At 37.7% G+C, this 20060-nt stretch overlaps 1 protein-coding gene across 3 annotated transcripts in view; it reads left to right on the top strand.

The window, feature by feature from the left end:
• The window catches only part of kiz (kizuna centrosomal protein), a 36782-nt gene continuing 16722 nt past the window's right edge, over positions 1-20060 (top strand). Inside the window, exons 1-9 of one of the 3 annotated variants that reach the window (XR_016146635.1) lie at positions 1-262; positions 837-899; positions 3586-3748; positions 5042-5122; positions 8620-9187; positions 9346-9586; positions 14005-14121; positions 14498-14665; positions 15027-15177. Coding sequence is in view for 2 of the 3 variants with exons in the window: in XM_089120060.1 (XP_088976186.1) it covers positions 198-262; positions 837-899; positions 3586-3748; positions 5042-5122; positions 8620-9187; positions 9346-9586; positions 14005-14121; positions 14498-14665; positions 15027-15177 (1617 nt within the window). In the remaining variant the exon portion in view is untranslated. The remainder of the gene's footprint in view (positions 263-836; positions 900-3585; positions 3749-5041; positions 5123-8619; positions 9188-9345; positions 9587-14004; positions 14122-14497; positions 14666-15026; positions 15178-20060) is intronic. The other 2 variants (XM_089120060.1, XM_089120059.1) reach the window with 2 other exon arrangements.

Raw genomic sequence — 20060 nt, 5'->3', positions numbered from 1 at the left:
GTCTGAAGTAAAATTCACCCTTTCGTCCCGGTTTCAGCTGTTTCTTACCGAGGTGTCTCCCCGCCGCCTCAGCATCAGAGAAATTCGCGCCCTTCTGTCAACTTGCTCGCGCGGTCTCCTGGGTAACGGTGCGTATGGTAACCATTGTAAACAACGAGCTCTAACAGCGCTGAGGTGAACAGCGAACAAAACCAGCCATGGCTGTCTGCAACACCGAGTATTTCGATCAAATTGGAAATATTCAAACGAGTATACACGAAAGGTAAGAACGCGGTGCACTTTTTCCTTGAGCTTATTCGTAATGAATGCTGTATTGTCTCTATTAAATGTTTGGAAATTGAAGTGGGCCTTGAATGAAGCAGCGCGGTAGATTTCAGCTCTCGCGGACTGTAGCAGCTGTCTGGCTCGGTGAGCAGGAGAGTGAGAATAACCAACGGGACAGCGGTGAACGATTCTTTAGCTTTTGAAAAGACATGCTTTTTTAATAATCACCCATGTATAGCAGAGAGCTCAAATATTATGTCGGATGTCTTAGCTATCTGTTTTGGATGTCGCCTTTTTCATAATTGCTGTATTATGATGACAGATTCAGTAAGTTAGCCTATCACAATGTTGGTTGTTTTTCTCTTTAGTTTTTGCGGAGGATGTAGCTAAAGTTATAACTTTACCTAATGTAAAGATGTAAAGAACTATTAATGTACGTACTATTATAAAGTTCGTAAATTTGGTAACGCTCCCTGGATTCATCTAGTAACTTAGTCAAGCTCCTTCTTTTTTTATCTTACTTAATTTAGTATTTGTGGAGACGAATTGTTTAATACTACTTTTTTGTTTAGGGAGAGAAGAAGACATGAACTGGAAGAAAAACTGTTTGCCTACTTAAGATCAGATGAAAGACTGTAAGTATAACACAGTTGACTCGTACATTATGAAATTAATAGTAAATATATCAAGAAACCTATGTATTTGCATGTTTTTAAAATACCACCAAGGCTGCATTTATTTAATTTAAAAACAGTTATATTGTGAAATAATATTGAAATTTAAAATAACTGCTGTTTGAATATAAATTTAATTTATTCTGTCATTACTCCAGTCTTCAGTGTCACATCATCTTTCAGAAATCACAAATCTGTCTAATATGCTGATTTGCTGCTCAAGAAATATTTATTATTATTATGATCAACGTTGAAAACAGATGTGTACAATTATAACAACAGCATTTAGCTAAAATAAAAAGCTTTATAAAACGCTTTGAATGGTAAGATTATACACTACCAATCAAAAGTTTGGGGTCAGTAAGATGTATTTATTTATTTATTTTGGAAAGAAATTAATACTTTTATTCAGCAATGATGCATTAAATTGATCAGAAATTACAGTAAATACATTTATAATCGTATAAAAGATTCTATTTCAAATAAATGCTGTTTTTTTAAGTTTCTATTCATCAAAGAAACCTGAAAATATTTACATTTATTTATATTTAATATTTATATTTACTTTTTTCAGCATTAGATAATAATCAGAAATGTTTCTTGATGCAGCAAAATAAGAATATTAGAATGATTTCTGAAGGATCATGTGACACTGAAGACTGGAGTAATGATGCTGAAAATTCAGTTTTGATCACAGCAGGGATGCATTACATTTTAAAATATACTCAGATAAAAATAAAGTATTATTTATATGTCACAATATTATTTTATTTTGTATTTATAATTAAATAAATGCAGCCTTGGAGAGGTATATATATATATATATATATATATATATAGTAAGTACATTTAATTTATAAAGCACATTTATACACAGTGCAAGACTGACCAAAGTGCTGTACAATGAATAAATAAAAGAAAATAAAAACACAGAAACAATAGTCATAAGCATAAAAAACATGAAATAAAAAACAAAACAAAATCTTCAATATCAGGGCGTACAGCACAGAAATACAAAGAACAAACAGGAGTTCCAGGTTAAGGAACCAGGAAGGCCATAGAATAAAAATGGGTTTTTACCCTGGTTTTGAATATAGCAATGGAGGGGGCATATCTAATATCCTGAGGGAGCTGGTTCCACAACCGTGGAGCAGGAACTGCAAACGCTCTGTCACCCCTCTGCTTGAGCCGTGAGCGCTGCACAAGCAGAAGCCCTTGCTTTGAGAATCTGAGTGACCTTTGAACTGAATATGGCTGTACAAGTTCAGTGATGTAAGTTGGAGCTAGCCCATTAAGTGCCTTAAAAACAAACAGTAAAACTTTAAACTGAATCCTAAAATGAACTGGGAGCCAGTGCAAGGCAGCCAGAATGGGGGTGATATGCTCACGCCTCCTGGTGCCAGTTAAAAGACGTGCTGCTGCGTTTTGTACCAACTGCAAACGTCTAAGTGATGATTGTAGGAGGCCAAGGTAGAGGGAATTACAATAATCCAGCCGTGATGTAATAAAAGCATGGATAACTTTCTCAAGATCGTCATGAGATAGGAATGACATCAGGCGGGCAATCATTCTTAGCTGGTAAAAACTATTCTTGACAACAGAACATATATATATATATATATGATAAATGCCGATCTACTAACCTCTCAAACATCCTCCTTGACCATCATGGCCCCATATCAAAATTCTTTATTTTTATAAATGCATTTAATTGAGCCATCATAAAAACAAACTGGCCTCAAGTACTTAAACAGAAACAGATGACCCCAAATCATCAATAAATGCTGATCGATAAAAAAAAATATCAATACATTTATATATGTGTGTGTGAATGGATTCCGCTCAAGTATAAAATATATTGATATTTTTTGCTCCATATACTACTGTTTCTAGTGTATCCAACACTGACTTTCAGATTACAATTTTAGGGATTCTTTTACAACCTGAAAGAGGCCATAAAGAAATGTTTTGCTACAGTATTACATTTATTGTGCTTTCACTTATTACTTTGATAAATTAAATAAAAAAATCGTTTGTTTTTTTTAATCATCTTGTTTATAAACATTTTATTTTATTAAGTCTATATTGTAGTGACATACGTCTTTTGTTCCCGCCACACTTTCTCCAAAAAATGGTTATTCCAGGATAAATAAGTAGACCGATACGCTCACTCATTGATGATTTGGGGTCATCTGTGTCTGTTTAAGTACTTGAGGCCAGTTTGTTTTTATGATGGCTCAATTAAATGCATTTATAAAAATAAAGAATTTTGATATGGGGCCATGATGGTCAAGGATGTGTGAGAGGTTAGTAGATCAGCGTTTATCATTCATTTGAACATTTCAGCCATTATTATCCATTTTCGCCCTTTGCTAGTCACAAAACTCCATCTTAGCTGCGGAGAATCCATTAGTACTATTGTAAAGAGGCTCTTGACAAATATGTAATTTTTTAGTTTGTCCTGTAATATGCACATAGCACGCAGCAATTAGTAATACTAATAAGCTAGCATTAACCTATTTATAGTAATGTTTGACCTATTTGTGCATGTTTCTATATTTATTTTTATTAATGCAAAGTCAATGCAGCCTTTTTCTATACAGTGAGTAGCAAAGCTGTCCATTTCACATCTGTCTCTTGCACACAGGACTAAGCTGAAGTGTGCCAAGATGCGCTGCTATTACAAGGAGCTGCGCGAGAGAGAGCAGCGAGCAAAGACACGCAACCTTGAGCTACTGGGGAATGTGGAAAACTTGGCATCCAAATTGAAAGAATTCTCCATTGATTGTAGTGGGCTGCTTCAAAAGAGGGTAACAACCTTGGACAACCAATATTCATCGTATGTGCTTCCTAAAAAAAAGTACTGAGTCTGTGTCAATTGTTATGCTTATTTCAAAGTTTTATCTTAGACGTATAGATGTATTATGGTTAGTGCATCGCTTTATCATTCCAAGCTGTGTTTTGGTTGTTATTCTCATGTCAAAGCACATGTTTGCGTTGTTCTGATCATAGAGGTGAAATGAAACGTGCGTTGACCCAAACGATAGCCGCTCAGTACCAAACATATTAGTGTTGTCTGAATGTTTGCATTTCCCCAAAATAAGGCATTTATATTTCTCCCCTCCCCCGACATATATTCTGAGCCTCAATTAGACCATTGCCATAATCCTGTAATTGTCTGTCTAATTGTCTTCCAGTGTTTAAACTTTCACACTTATTGTTGTTTGGGAACAATCATAAACACTCCAGCACTCATTTATCACCGCACGCAAATGAGAAAAAGAAAACAACAGCTCCGTCAGATTGTCACTTAAAACTGAACAGTGCTCCACAGCTTAATATCAAATTAGACAAATTGTTTAATTACACTACTACCACAAATTAATCGCCCTGTATTCAGATAGTGAAGTGCCACCGAATGTCCCTTTTTGTGAAAGAAACCCGTTTTCCTCCTTTTTGTGTGTGTTGTGTTTTGTTTGGTTGCTGCAGCGCTAGCCTAAAATTGCAATTGTAAGAGATACTTGCTAATCTAGCTGCCAGTCAAAGAATATCACTTTAATTTCTATCACACTAAATTGAACTCGATTGCTTAATTGCTCAAATTCATACCATCACCTCATTTCTCTTTTCTTCCCACTCTGATTCGCTAATATTTGTCTGCTTGTAACTGCACGGAGCACTTTAGATGTTATCGTGTGTAAAATCGGTGTAAATGGTAACTCTGGTCTCTTTTGGGAGCGCAGATATTGTCTTACGAGAATGAAGTGGGAGGTTGGAGGTAATCCCAGCGCCGTCATCTCTGCCACTGGTTAACTCGCCAAACTGATTAAGAGCCTTGGCAGGCACTATTAAGGGCACTCACAAAGGAATACACACGCTGATTGGCGCTACATTTAGGGGCAGAAACATAATCTTCCTCTTCCATTGCTTTGTTTGCAATGTTTCATGAAATAAGAGGTTATATTGGAATTGTTTTGTGTCATGTGTCCCGTAACTGCTATGCTATTAAGCCAGTGCCGTGTTACAACTAAGCAAATTTGTTTTGTCATTTAGATGGTTGAAACGATCTATATTAGTGATGATTTGACTTGAATTCATTTCAGTTGGAGTACAAGAATCATATTACCAGACTAAAGAAAGACAAGAAGAAAACGGAGGCCAGGGGGGAATCAGAAGCGGACGAGGTAAGAGAAAATTATCATGTCATCTATGGAAATTACAGTTCAGTGGGGAATTTACAAAGCTATCTGTGTGCCTTTGATAAAACTGCAGTGCTGTGATGGGATCCAATGGAAGTGTGTCTCTTTTTTTTTTCAAAAGAAGAGAGTTGAGAGTTGTAGAGAAAAATACCACAACCATTATTCAGCTCAGCCTCCCTCTTCAGGAGACACTTTTGACAGTTTATATGGGGTATCAGTGTTCAAAGGCCACAATTAATTTATAATCAAAAGCAAATTGGAAAGTGCTTGAAGTAATTTCTGTTTTGCTCAAATGACTGCTTTGGTTTAACAAAGGAGTATCACAGTCTTAAAACAAAATGATATTACACATTTTAAAAGGCCATTTACAATTAGAAGGGGGGAAAAAACACAAATGGAAAAGAGTATTTTGAAAGCCTCTTACAGCTACAGCAATCCAACTGACCATGAGTCACGTTTCTCGTTGTGACAGTCACATCACACGTATGACGGCTAAAACAATATGCGTCCAAACTCTTTCTGTCACTCCCTGGAATAAAAGTCGCTGTTATGTAGATTGCTCAGCGGTGGTCGTGAGGCTGTTCATTTTCCCTCTCGTATCTGTAGTGCCACAGGTGTCTAATCCTGGCTGCTTTTGCCCGCACCGACAATGTAGTTCAAGCCCGTGGCTGTAGCTTTCCCTCTCTTCAAGCGACTCGAGCTCTCTCGGATGAAATGTGGAAGACAGCTCATAATGACTTAGAGCATTCTGTCTAGAGCAGTCACTTGTGACTGTGCCGTATCCCCCCCTTCCTCCCCATTTCCCAGCCCCCCCAAATCCAGCCTGCCGATATTGTAATGAGCAGAGATGGGAGGAATCACTCCATTATGCATAGGCGCCACCACTGGCTGCGTGCATGTCCCCGAGGCTGCAGCATTCATTAAGGGGAGCTTACCAGCCTGAAAGCTGGGAAGCCATGATAACGGGATATGATTTTCATATTTAATATATTCCTTGGAAGAGCAGGCGCGTGCCGCAGATTGATAGAAGAATCAATTGCTACTTTAGCGAAACACTTTCTACTTTGCCCTGCAGCTAGCGATGGAATCACTCAGCCAAGAAATTAACTTTTCCTCTCACTCCATTTCTTTTTTCCTTTCTTTTTTTTTTTTACTTCCACACTGGATCTGCCAGACAGACCGCGTGGTTTACAGTGGATGTTATTAAGCAGCTAACGGGTTGGTATTTAAGACCCTTATCAGAAAAGAAACAGAAGCCATGTTTTTTTTTTTTTTATTATTATGTGTGCTGATTTTTTTTTTTTTTTCGGTACACATCCACCACTCTTCCTCCGTAGTGCAGTATTTCTGTCATGAAACAGAGTTTAGGAGCATAGGATTGTTAATAAGATTAAAAGTTAAGACACTGATCTCAGTGCACTCACCTGAACAGACAGTTGGAAGAAAATCTAACCTTGACCAAAAGAAATCAAAGTCGGTTTGTATAAAGCTACAGAAATGATACCTTGAAATGTTTTGGATTAAAGTTTATTTGAAAAGAAGCCACCTTAACCTGAATTGTCAGGGTTGAGTTTTGGGGCCAAGGACTAGTGGAAGTAAAGCAATGAGAGAATGATATAGCAGACATTTAGCTCCCACTTACTGGCAATGAGGTATCCTTGACCGGCCAATTAATTTTAGCACTTTGTAAATGCTTTGACTCTTTGTACTTGACATGGCTTTTTTTGTTTTTCTGCAGTTTTACTTCCTTTCATTTTCATCACATTTTTACAAATGTATGTGAAGATATATTTCACTTTTTACATTGGTTAAACTCTTCCCATGAGTATTCAAAAGGAAATGCTTCAAAACGTTTAGTTCGATTACCCAAAAATGAAAATTCTCTCACTTTTGTGTTTTTTTTTTTTCCAAACCGGTATGACTTTCTTTTTTTCTGTCATACACAAAAGGAGATGCAAGGGTATTCAAAATATACAATAGAATAGAAGTCCATTGGGACTGACTCTTAGTATCAAGCGTGAGGCGCACGTAACTTTGTGGGCTGGTCTTAGGCGCTGTTGCTATTTTACCAGCGGGATGAATGAGTCTTGCACCCGACGCAAGTTTAAAAGGGGTTGGTCTGAAATAGCTTTATTATTCATAGGTGTGGTTTGGGTGTAAAGTGAAATAAACCTATCAGAGCGTCTTCCAACACACCCTTTAAGAGCAGTTGTGCATGTTGCATGGCGGATTGTTATTGTTATGGCGAATTTATCAGGCGCACGCTAGGAGCGGTTCACAGCTGAGGAGACCGACGTTCTAGTCAGGGTAGTGGAAGACAGAGAAGTGATTTATATTTGAAATTTTCTTCTAAAATGACCATTTTTATCAAGCTTGTATATTTAAGTTCAGTAATTTCACTTAAATGGCAATGAAGATTATCTATTAATTGTCATTTAAGTGAAATTACTGAACTGAAATATACAAGCTTGATAAAAATGGTCATTTTAGAAGAAAATTTCAAATGGCATTTAGAGGCTTTTGCATCTGAACTCTTCATATATATATATATATATATATATATATATATATATATATATATATATATTATATCTATAAATTAGGGCTGTCAAACGATTAATCGTGATTAATCGCATCCAAAATAAAAGTTTGTTTTTACATAATATATGTGGGTGCACTGTGTATAATTATTTTGTATATATAAAAATACACACGCATGCATGTATATTTAAGAAAAAGATATTATTTATATATATATATATATATATAATATAAATATATATATATAGTATATACATGAAAATATTTCTTAAATATATACAAGCATGTGTGTGTGTGCGTGTGTGTGTGTGTATATATATATATATATATATATATATATATATATTACGGCTGTCAAACGATTAATCGTGATTAATCGCATCCAAAATAAAAGTTTGTTTTTACATAATATATGTGGGTGCACTGTATATAATTATTTTGTATAAAAATACACACGCATGCATGTATATTTAAGAAAAATATATTATTTATATATATATATATATATATATGTATGTATATATATATATATAATATAAATTTATATATATATATATATATAGTATATACATGAAAATATTTCTTAAATATATACAAGCATGTGTGTGTATATATATATATATATATATATACATATAATAATAACACACAGTGCACCCACATATATTATGTAAACAAACTTTTATTTTTGATGCGATTAATCGCGATTATTATTTGATTGATCGCGATTATTATTTGATATTTGATTATTATACACGCCAGCATTATTTGCATAGTGCATAAACATTATATTGAACACTTATCGAACTTTTGTTATAATCTTATAGAGGAAAATTATGTCAGGATAGTAATCGTTAACGTTCTTGTGCCTAGCCCTAATTGCCATCATCTCCTTTCTGCCACCACTTATATCTACCATATCTATTGTTTCACTTGAACAGCACCTGAGCAGGTTCCAGTTCCCCAGCACACACGGATCATCACAGAGTGCTGTCATCTTCACGGGTCACCAGACCTCCAGCCGCTCATCAAGAAATGATCAACGTTCACCATCTCAAACAGAGCTGATGCCTAATCATCCTTCACTCTCTCCTCTACAAAGTGGCCTTTGTATGCACTCCCATGTTTCAAAAGCCAGTGGCGCTGCCATTTTATCTGATAACATTCTAAACTCAGGTGATTTCCTTGAGGACAAATGTTTGAGTGACGTGCATGAAAAGCAGATGGAGTCTGATTGGGACTTCTCTCAGAGGGCAGGAGAGCAGCGAAGATGGGAAGAACGAATCTCACCTCACATGACCCTGAGGGAAGCTGAAGTGTCCTCTCTATCTGTGACCGTGAAGAAGCCTGCGGACATTGTGTCATTACAGCGGTGTCCGACCCGCAGTCCTTCCCCAGATACCACCGATCCAAGAGATAACTCGCAGTACATGAACTCTGGAGATGAGGATGAGGAAGTGTCTGCAGAGGATGAAGGTGACTCTGTGCCGAGACATCAAGATCTTCCAGGTTTGAAATTCCACCTCAGTTACTTTTAATTTCACATTGTCAGTAAACAGATGTATTGACATGACTTGCCAAGTTTCATCGATGTTTGTCACTTTTTTCAATTGATTAGCCCAATTTAAGAATTATACTTACTCATCGTGGTCTTATATCAATTTCAGATCACACTAACAGCAGACGTCCCAGCATTCTCAATCCAGCTGGTGAAATTAAACCAGACCTCTCGATGCAGACGGATAGTGATGTTTCACTTTCACCGAGTCAAAGTGAGCATCACACCTGGAGAGGAGATGTCGTAATTCAAGAGGAGAGTGTAATACCTATTCAAACCAACAGTGGCACACATGAGCAGGTCAATACACCACAGCATGGAAGGCCTGACCCTCTCCAATCCCCCAACAGGTACAGATGCTTGGATTGCTCCACGGTTTTCTCTCTTCTGAAAGCAGCTAGAAACTCTATAGACCTAAATACTGGCCCTGAATGTTTACTACGCAGTAACATTTCTCATTATCAATGAGATTGCAGTATCACGTTAACTTATCTAAGTATTATCATAGAGATGCACCTGATTATTACTCTAGTTTAGAAGATATGATGAAGAATGAAACAGAAACAAAATTTTAAAAGATTAAAGCGCCGTCTAATGGATATTGGTTTCCCTTTAAGTTAGTATTGTTTTTATTGCCCGATTGATAGTATTTGCATAAACCTAAAGAACTTAGTTTTAAGTATATTTGGTTATTTTTTAGGGGTATAACGGTTGACAAAATTCACGGTTCGCTTCGATACGACACAGTGGTGTCACGGTTCGGTAAGTTTTTGATTCAACAAAAAAAAAAGAAAGAATTCAAATGCTTTCTTTACTGGATCTCTTAGTGCTGTGTAGTAACAGTGTTGCGTGATCAAGATCGCTTTGCGCTGCACTGATAAACGGTCCGTGAAGCACCAAAGTAGCACATTTCTGTTCCGCTTTTATTATGTTTGCCATTTGTTATCATTGAGGCAAGGTTGTGGTGGTCGCGACTGCTAACAAAATTTTGCTCGCACCGGCAGTAAAAAGGTCCAGCGAATCGTTCGATTTGTAATGCGATACCGAACCGAAAGCCTCATACCGAACGGTTCAATACGAATATGTGTATCGTTACACTCCTATTATTTTTACTTGAGTCCAGATATCAAGCAAAGCAAAAATCTTTTTTAGTAGTAAGCATGTTAAAAACACTCAGCTGATTCAGTCAGTAGTAGAGTTTCTACTCAAACCACAACAACAGGGAGGTTTTTTTTCTCTGTGTGTGGTTTTCTGGGATGGGGGATGCGTGTACATGTGCACATGGGTGTACAGATATAATGAACTGGGGTTCTGCAGCCAACAACCTCACTCAGCGGGGCTCAATTGTGGCTTTAGGACACCTTGTATGGATGGCTCAGACCCTGAATCCAACATTATTGCCCTAATCCCAGATAATGCTGTAAGGGAGCAATTTTCTCCTCCGGAGATTTGACCCCAAGTCCCAGGAGACTCAAATATTTCTTGACTTCATAGAATGTTCTGAAGAATGAAAGTGTGGGCATCATGAAGGCTCCGCTCAGACAGATAGTTAGTAGGTTTGCATGATGTGCATGGACTTATACTATTTACAGTAGTATATATTGTACATTAACATAAAAATGTACACATCTCAAATGGACATAGATCTTTTGAAAGTAAACTGTTATATATTATGATGAATCTAAAAATCCCCATATAAAAGCTGGGGCATTTGCACTAATGTACTTGATATATATATATATATATATATATATATATATATACATTTCTGGATTAGATTGTTTTTTTGTTTTTTTTTCATGATTGATACCACTATAGATTATGTTTACATTATAGGTTTTTGTATACCTCAAAATGAATAAGTAACTAATAGTGTGTTGATTAAAAACAAACTGGTGCGATTTCTCTGTTAGTGCTGTTCATATGAATACGGTAAGTGTGAATGCTACGATCTGAACCCTGGTGCACACCAATCAAGCGGATCGAAATGAACTCTGGTGTTATCTGGTAGCGCATCACGGATCAAAGACAGCAAAACGAACCAAAAACGGCACATGATGTCACGAGATGTGACCCTAGCAAGGACAGAATGCTCAACCATACCGTTTTTTTTTTTTTCTCACAAGTGTCGGTAGCCTCAATATTTATGAATCGATTAAGTGGAAAAGTGCAAGTACTGGTTAAAAAATATTGAGCAAACGGATTAGCTGGCTATTTTGACTCTTTTTTTCTCTCTAGTGCCACTCACTGTAGAGCGTAAGCAGAGTATATACAAAATTTCTACGATTTGCCACTGCGTTCTCCCTTCAACCCTATTGTAAAACATGTTCCTGTGGTTATAGACATCACATTAGAAAAAGAAACCATGATGACATGCAGAAATTAAAACAATGTGATGATGAATCATGACGAAATTCGCAACCCTCCAGGACAGTGTAAGTTAAGGTTTATACGAATTACTCCAGCCATTTTGCTCTTTATTACTTATTTTATTATTTCTGCGTTGAATAAATCGATTAATGAAGCCTGCTTTATCAATATTGCCAAGTGTATACATGGAGTGGATTATCCACTTTAATGAGTTGGTTGAATAGATGTTTAGCACAAAGGTATGCATGCAAATTCTGCATTTTTGGCAGAATAATTTGTTTGCTTCATGCATAAAGGCCCTGTGATCAAATGAGATGACTATCAAAACAAACAACCCCTTCACTTTAGATGCTAATGCGCATGCAAAGCCCCAGTGGTTCCCTATGGAGGTGATTGTAAAGTGTTTCCTAGTAATTTAAGACCTTTCAATAGATTAAAATGACATTTTATTGACAAAACCCACCACTTGGGCTACTGCGTTTCCTGCCGTCTGTTAAAAGGATATGGTTCGTAGTGACCTCTCTCTCTCTGGCATATTATTCGTCTTTGTGAATGTGAGTTTCTTTGGCCTTGTGAAGAGGTCTGGCTAAGAACAAAGCTCTTGTAACGTTATTGTGCGTGTAAGCAAGAGAAGGAGAAACCATTAGTATGAATCTTAGCATTTAGTAAATACCGTGTCACACATGTTGTGATGCGAAAGTGGAGTCAAGGCTATCGTGCGCTCAGGTCTAGAGAGGAGAGTGTATCATTGTATTCTTTCGAGCGTTCCCTTCATGAGGCTGTCCTCTCAGCCTCTCATATGACGGCACGAGTTTGTGTTTTCAAAGATCTCGATGTGCTTCAGTTGATCTTTTGACTAACCCATTATACTTCTACCTTTGTAAAAGGAGAGACCAGCACTAAAACACCCTGTAATGGATCCGTTGTCAAGCCCTTTCAAGTATGATGCTGCTGTATCCTTCACCGATTGATTTGTTAATATATTTTTGTCTATTTTCATGTTTTAGCTACTTTTCGGAAAGAGTCACATCAGTTCCCTTGTTGCGTGATTCTGTCTCTAGGGTGGGCTAGAATATATGCTTGTGGATCCATTATTGCTGTTATGGAGAAAACAAATAGCTGAAATATAGAGAACATGCTCCTCATAAATGGTCTCAAGCGCAAACACCTACTGTATAGATGTTGCCCACAATACTCTGTAATCAGCTGCTGTTTGGGTGTGTTAGGTGTTCTGAAGAGCCCTGGCGAATACACTGTGGGAAGATGATGACGGAGCAGAGGGATGTATGGGGGGTGTTTCAGCCGCTCTGAAGAGGACTTTGCCCAGATGGATTGTGCTCCACAGAATGTCATGGATATAATTCACACAGGCAGCTTAATCAGGGTGTTTCCAGGAAACAACCTGCCAAAGAGAGGCAGCGATTGTTTGGTGGCCCCTGACCCCAGGGCCCATTATAGATTGTCATAAATTCTTTTTGGCCATTTCATATGGTGGGGGGTTTAGGTTTTGCAGAAGCTATTCTCTAAAGGCCACCCAGTGCTTAATACGTCAGTGTGAGAGATATGGATTCGCTAGAACAAAATGAGCCCTGTAATATGTCACATTTCTGCAGCAATCCAATGCCAAACCTAAGAACAAGATGTTTTATTTTATTATTCTTTGAAAGTGCAAACATTACAAAAAAAATGTTTGTACTTGATACAATATGTTTTTATTATACAGTACTTAAATTCAATGCAAAATCAAAATTGACTCAGTACATTATTGTCAGTACACATTCCTGGACAATTACTGGGGATCTGTGCATGATATTCAAAAAAAAATTGTCTTTGTAACCTTGTAATGTAATTAAATGCTCCACTTCTGAAATGGTTTTCTGTGAGCTATTGGATGATGATAAACATAGGCATGCATTCCCTTATGCTACTATTATAGAGAATGCAGCCTTTGTAAAATCACATTAATGCTAATTGATGTGAGAGCAATAATAGCATATAATGGTAGAGACGAAAAAGGAAAGGATAAGTCTAGGTGCTGTCGAGGGTGATCTCAACCTTCAGCCTCCTCATCCCAGTACTAAATTCCCTTTAAAAGTGGGTTCTGGAGGTTGTCTGGAGGAAAGTATTCCTCCACAATCCACTGCAAACTCACTTTCAGGCCTGGCACTGTTCTGAAATCGATTGTTCACTGTGATCATGTCAATTCCCAGTGGATAATTTTAAGTTCCACCCTATTTTTTTTTTTATTCCACATCCTTATTTTACTCAGAAATATGTTGCATTACATAATCTCTGTAACATTAATGCAGTAGGAAAACACAATAAGTTAATACAAATAACACTATAACTATAAACCAATAATTGACTTTCTTGTTTTTGTTATTGAACTTCTCACCAGGCTCTCCATGGAAGGATTTTGTCGTCTTCTGGAAAGCATTGAGCGCCGTCTCGGAGAAAAAGACGTGAACCTCTACAGAAGCGCAGTCGATGAGCAGAAACTCAGTGATATCATCAGGTCAGAGAAGGAAGATGTTTTGTTCCCCTGCTTGAGTCTGTTGGTGTTCACAGATTCAGTGGAAATTGCATTATCCTGCTGTTAAGAGCTCTCGCTATAAATTAAGTGCCATTACTTTGCCACCAATAACACTCTAGCAATAAATCTTGGTTTCTTAAGGGGTTTTGAATCACAGTGACCATTTTGCAGTGGAGTTTTATTGCTCTCCGGGGTTTGTTTGTGGATTGAAGGACGTGGAGAATATTTATACTAATCTAAAACTTGTACTTTTGGTAATACCGCATTATTAGTGAGGTTTTGAAAGCTGAAGCTGAAATGTGTGTGCCTGCACTCCACATGTTGTCATTTTTAGCCTGTTTCTTCATGCCTTCCCCAGTATATGTGGTCAGTGTGGGCGTGTGGATGGTGTGGATCTGCATGCGTGCGGTGCTGTGGTTCTGCAGCAGCTGCCCCTGCTGTCCTGCAGTCTGTCTCATGGATGCCTGTTACCCAGTGATCTAGTCAGCACACACTGGTCATCAGCTACAAAGCCAGAAGAGATCAGGTATAGTGCTGTACTGTTGTCTGGAGTCATAGCATCTATTCAGGTCGTTTCACTGTTATACAGGATACGGTATAGCAAGATATTGTTTGAATAATATCGTCGGCTAATATTGGCAGGTTTAATTCAATAAAAAATGCATTAAAAAGTAGTCTTGCGGTCCAAGAGTCTTATTTTCCCTTTTATTTATTTTGAGAATGATTTAAAGTGAGTGTAGCTGCTGTTTACTGTATTTGATTGAGTGGCTTTTTAGATAACAGTTCATGTCCACCTTATTGGTGTGTTGTTTTCTCATACTGTCATAATTAGATCATGGAAATGATGTGCCTGTGTTAAATGAGTTTGTCCTGGTTTGGGCTTGTAGGTTGAGCCTGTCGGCTGAAAGCGTTCCGCTGTGGGATTGCTGTTTCAGGCACTTCCGTCAGCTTCGACAACACAACATCCTCAGTACTGACCACATCATCCAGCTCTTCACTCGACTCCTGGTGACAAACAACGCCACCTACACTGACAAGGTCTCGCTCTCACTTGCTTTCTGCTTCACAGCAATCTCCCAAACTCAGCACAGGTGTTTTAATACTACAGGATTTTTTGTCACAGGCCTTTTATTTAATTTTTTAAATGTTCTACAGCCACAAATCAGTTTATGATGATTAAAATGTGTCAAATTTGAGTCAAATGTAGTTTTTTGTTTGTTTGTTTTTCTTAGTCTTAGTCCTGTAAAATGTACTTTTTTAGTCTTTCTTGTCCTGTTTTTGTCTGTCTGAGCATTAGTGTATTTTTAGTCAATGAAAACTTTGTCACAATTTTGTCATGCTGCATAATAATAATCAGGATTAATTTGCTCAAAATTCTAATAATTTTTTTTTATTACATTTCATCCAAATTATTGCGCTTTCACCTATAAGCAAGACGATGTCTATTCATGGTTCATTTTACCATTCGTAAATGGTTCATATCTAGTTTCCTGATTTTTTTTTTTTTTTTTTCATATTCTCAGAAATTAAAGGGGTGGTTGATTATAGTTTCACTTTTCTAACTTTAGTTAGCGTGTAATGTTGCTGTTTGAGCATAAACAACATCTGCAAAGTTACAACGCTCAAAGTTCAAAGCAAAGGGAGATAATTGCTTTTAAAGAAAATGCTTTTTTTTCAAGGACTACAACAAACGGCTGGTAGGAACTACACAAGCTTCCTCCCGGGTTTGTGACATCACCAACCCTAAAATTTACATAAACCCCGGGAACATGCAGTCCATGTTGAGAAGAGTAGACTTGTAGTCAAGCACATTTGTGAGTCAGCTCAAACTGTAGGTCTTTCCACATGCAATAGAAAGTCACTTTGTGTGCATCTCACAACAGTTCCTATACAAGCAATTTATAGATTATCCTGACAGAATGTGCTAATTGAAGATAGTTAACTCCACATCAGCAACACAAATTCATCAACTAACCATTCAGAGATGTCCTGTTGCATTCTACATGTTTCCACTTCTTCTTACTCTCAGTTTAAACATAAAAGGCAGAACAGTTTCTGACATTTTAGCGTATGTCTGCATGAGGAAATCAGAGCTGCTAACACGCACACTCTTGAAGCTCCGCCCACTGTGTTGGGAGGTGCAGCTCATTTGCATTTAAATGGCCAGACACAAAACGGTGCAATTTTGCTAAACGTGACAACTTTAACATGCTATATGAAAATATATGTGGGGTATTTTGAGCTAAGACTTCACATACACACTCTGAGGACATCAGAGATTTATTTTACATCTTGTGAAATGGACATTATACCATCCCTTTAAAACTAAATTGAAATTCCTTATACTAATGATGAGGGCGAAAGATCTGAAAACACAGGCAAAAAAAGTCTCTCAATTTGAGAGATTCTGCGTAAATTAAAGTGTCTAGAAGCACTTGTGCTCTCAGTGATGAACTGTAATCGTCTATATTTGCGTTTGGGACAATACAAAAGCGTTTTTTGCTGTTGTTTTAATAGAAAACCTTAATGTAATTGGGAAATGTACTTGGAATTTCACTTTTTTTAATTTTTGAGAGAAGTTTCTTGTTTTACCAGTTGGCCTTAATGATAAATAGCCAGTAATAAATTAGGAAACTTGATGAGGTAAAATAAACCACGCAAATTCTTCTGATTTGTGCTTCGGTGAATGTGCAAGTAAAAATTAATTTCTGTTTATTATAATTGATTGCAAAATAATCCTGATTATCAATTTAACCATAAAAAGTACATTTGACACAGGACTGAGGCTTTTCCACCTTCGGGCCAAACCGTTCCATTCTGTGCCGATTAGTGCTGTAGCGGCGCGTCGATGATTCGACGTCAAAATTGCGTCGACGTCATATTTTTGCGTCGACGCTTCTTTATTTATTTATTTTTTGCATGTTCCCGGCGGTACAGCTTGCCACACACACGTGGGAGACCGAAACATTGCAGAATAGAGGACGAAGACAACTAGAAGTGAATGTGCTATCCATTAAATGAATCACACACAGTAAACAAACCAAATTGCAATTTAGATGCGCAAACTGGGTGCCGGTGTCGTGAGACGTACAAGCTCGCGCAGATTCGGCTTGAAGTCGTTCCCGGACGCGGCGCCGGGCGTGCTGTTACAAAAAAAGGCGTACACACAGCCAGCCACAGTCTTCCTGGTCTTGCGCACCCAACGCGTCATTTTTGCCGTGCGCACATTCGCGCTCGTGCGGACGTGTCGAGTATAGACCATTTCACAAGATGTAAACAACACTGGTCCAGAAGCACTTCCTGTTTCAGTTTTTTAACACTACATAAAAGCTGGAATAAAATACAACCAACAGAACATTTAAAACTGAATCAAAAAGGTAAACAAACATCTTCAAGATGTTTTCTTTACATGTGAAATAAACTGAAACAGGAAGTGCTTCTGGACCAGTGTTGTTTACATCTTGTGAAATGGTCTATAAACAAGGCTTTACTCCGTGTCAGCACGCGCTCTGATCAGTAGGTGAACTCCGCCTCCGTTTCCCTCCTCAGCTGATATTAATATTTAAACATTCTCTATGATAAAAAATGTTTGTAAAAAATATTTTAATACGGTTTTGGCGGTTGTAGAGTTATAATGATGGTGTTCAAATACATAACATTAGACTAACGTTAGCCAGCTTATAGTATCTTGATTCAGTATGCTAGTATTTATTTGAAAATATTCTTTATATTAGTCGTCCAATTAGTCATTAGATTAGTCGACTAATCGATAAAATAATCGCCTAACTAATCGTTTAGTTAATAATCGTTTACCCCAGCCCTAGTGCCGATCAGGGCCAGCCGGTACTGATATGGGTTCGTTTTCCACTGGGCGCTCTCTGGAATGTAAGTCTTATGTGTCAGTCGTTGCCTTGGTAACACAACGGTTTACTGATGATGTCAGATGTAAATAGCGACCACGTAAAGGGCCGTTCACATATCGAGTCTTTTGCACGCTCAAGTTCGTTATTCAAAGTTTCACAAAGGTTGAGAATTTACTTCTGGTGGTGGTGGGCTGGGCGAAGTGTTGCAGTGCTTATGAGTGGGTTCAGAATAAACTAGTCGTCCAGTGCTTTGATTTGATGCAAAAAAGTTTTTCAAAATTGGACAAAGGTACAAGTATGGCCACGATTCAGCTGTGTAAATCTGTCAACCGGTAGACATTTGGACTATCGTTTCTTTCGTGGTTACGGTCGCGTGACATTGCTGTGCTACGCTGTCACGAAAGCTTATCATTTGCATGTGTTTTTAAGTACGTTTAAAGCCTAGTTCACACTACATGATTTTAAAATGTCGGGCTGAACTGTGCAGTTCACACTACATGACTTGCTCTCAGTGAAATCATGAGTGTTCAAGTTGTTTAGCTGTTCACACCACACAACACAACGTGATTGATCCACAACAGGAGGTAACTCACTACACGAGTTAACAACGCACTACATAGAGATACAACCACGATCGGATGATAAGAGCATATCATTTGTGACTCAATGAGAGCTGTTTCAGTACTATAATACGGTCTAAATCCTGAAAATAATCAAACAAATAACGAGTTGACAACAACACGATTCTATCTGGTCTAGAAACCATGTTTTGTAACGAAAAACCACGCAATAAAACGAACCAGAAATGACGCGAAACTGCAGAGAAGAACACAACACGCGAATATGGACGTCAGACAGAAACTAGTGCTGCACACTGTTTGCTCGACGATCTGCTCTGAGAAAAAAAAAACGCAAAAAAGAAAAAGTAAGATTTACCTGGTGTCCTCAACCCATGCGTTGCTATGATTGGCTGTACTCATGACATCACTGAGATTGAGTCGCGCGACTGCGCGAGATATCTAGCATGCTAGATATTTTTCTGAGCTCGGTGACCTGTCTGCGAGCTGTCTGCGAGCTGTCTTTGATGCGTTGTTGGCTCTTTCACACTAACTGATTGGCGAGCGTTAATCGTCCGCTAATCGCCCGCGATTTGCACGCGATAACACCCTGACTTGTCGGCGACTCAACGATTTGCAAATCGGGCTTAAATCGGGCTTAAAATCACGTAGTGTGAACTAGGCTTAAAGCGCTGAAGTGCAGTAAGCAGCGAAAGAGAGCTTTCGGAGAGACTGTTTCTCAGCACTGACAGAGAGACGTGTGCACTTCAAGATAAAGTGTGTGAGAACTGAAATGAGTGATACTTATGTGTCAAAGTAACCATGTCTTTGTAAGTAAACACAGTAATTTATGTCTTGAACCGTTTAGTATGTTAAATTTGGATCTGTGCAGTCTGTCATAAAGTAACAGCATCCAATTTATCTGCTGTCATTATTAATGTTAATCACAACAAAAAAAGTGAAAACCTCTCATTGCTCTTGACTGAATCACTTTTGTAACTTTAATTAGAATAAATGTATATTTAATTTACTATACAGTGTTTTTATACATTTGATTACTTTATGTAGTATTTTGATCACCATTAGGTTCAAGACTGTGTGCCTAATGGCTTTAGTGAGGGAAAGAACTACAATCGGCAAAAGCATTGCATATGACATCGAATTTAAAATATAAAAAACTACTCTTTTACAATTACAGTACCTTTACCTCACATGTAATAGATTTAACTATTTTGAGAGCATAAAGAGATCGACTCGATTCTGTCATTCACAGTGCTATATGGGAATGGGTGGAGCTAAAGAGATTTGTGTAATTTTCTGTACAGCATCATGGGTATTGTAGTTTTGATCCTGCAGCCAAATTAATGATTCATTCTTAAGATAAATGATGCAGTCACTCTAGCTAGAACAAGCGTGGCAGCACACACAGATACAGGACTCATTCGCTCTAAAAGAGCGCAAGAAAAACATGCACATGAATGGAAAAGACCACTGTATTTTT

The sequence above is a fragment of the Pimephales promelas genome, chromosome 15 (assembly GCF_988280905.1).
Source record: "Pimephales promelas chromosome 15, fPimPro1.hap1.1, whole genome shotgun sequence".
In the NCBI taxonomy this organism is placed as follows: domain Eukaryota; kingdom Metazoa; phylum Chordata; class Actinopteri; order Cypriniformes; family Leuciscidae; genus Pimephales; species Pimephales promelas.
Note: the sequence above shows the minus strand (reverse complement) of the source record. Positions and strands in the feature narration are given on the sequence as shown.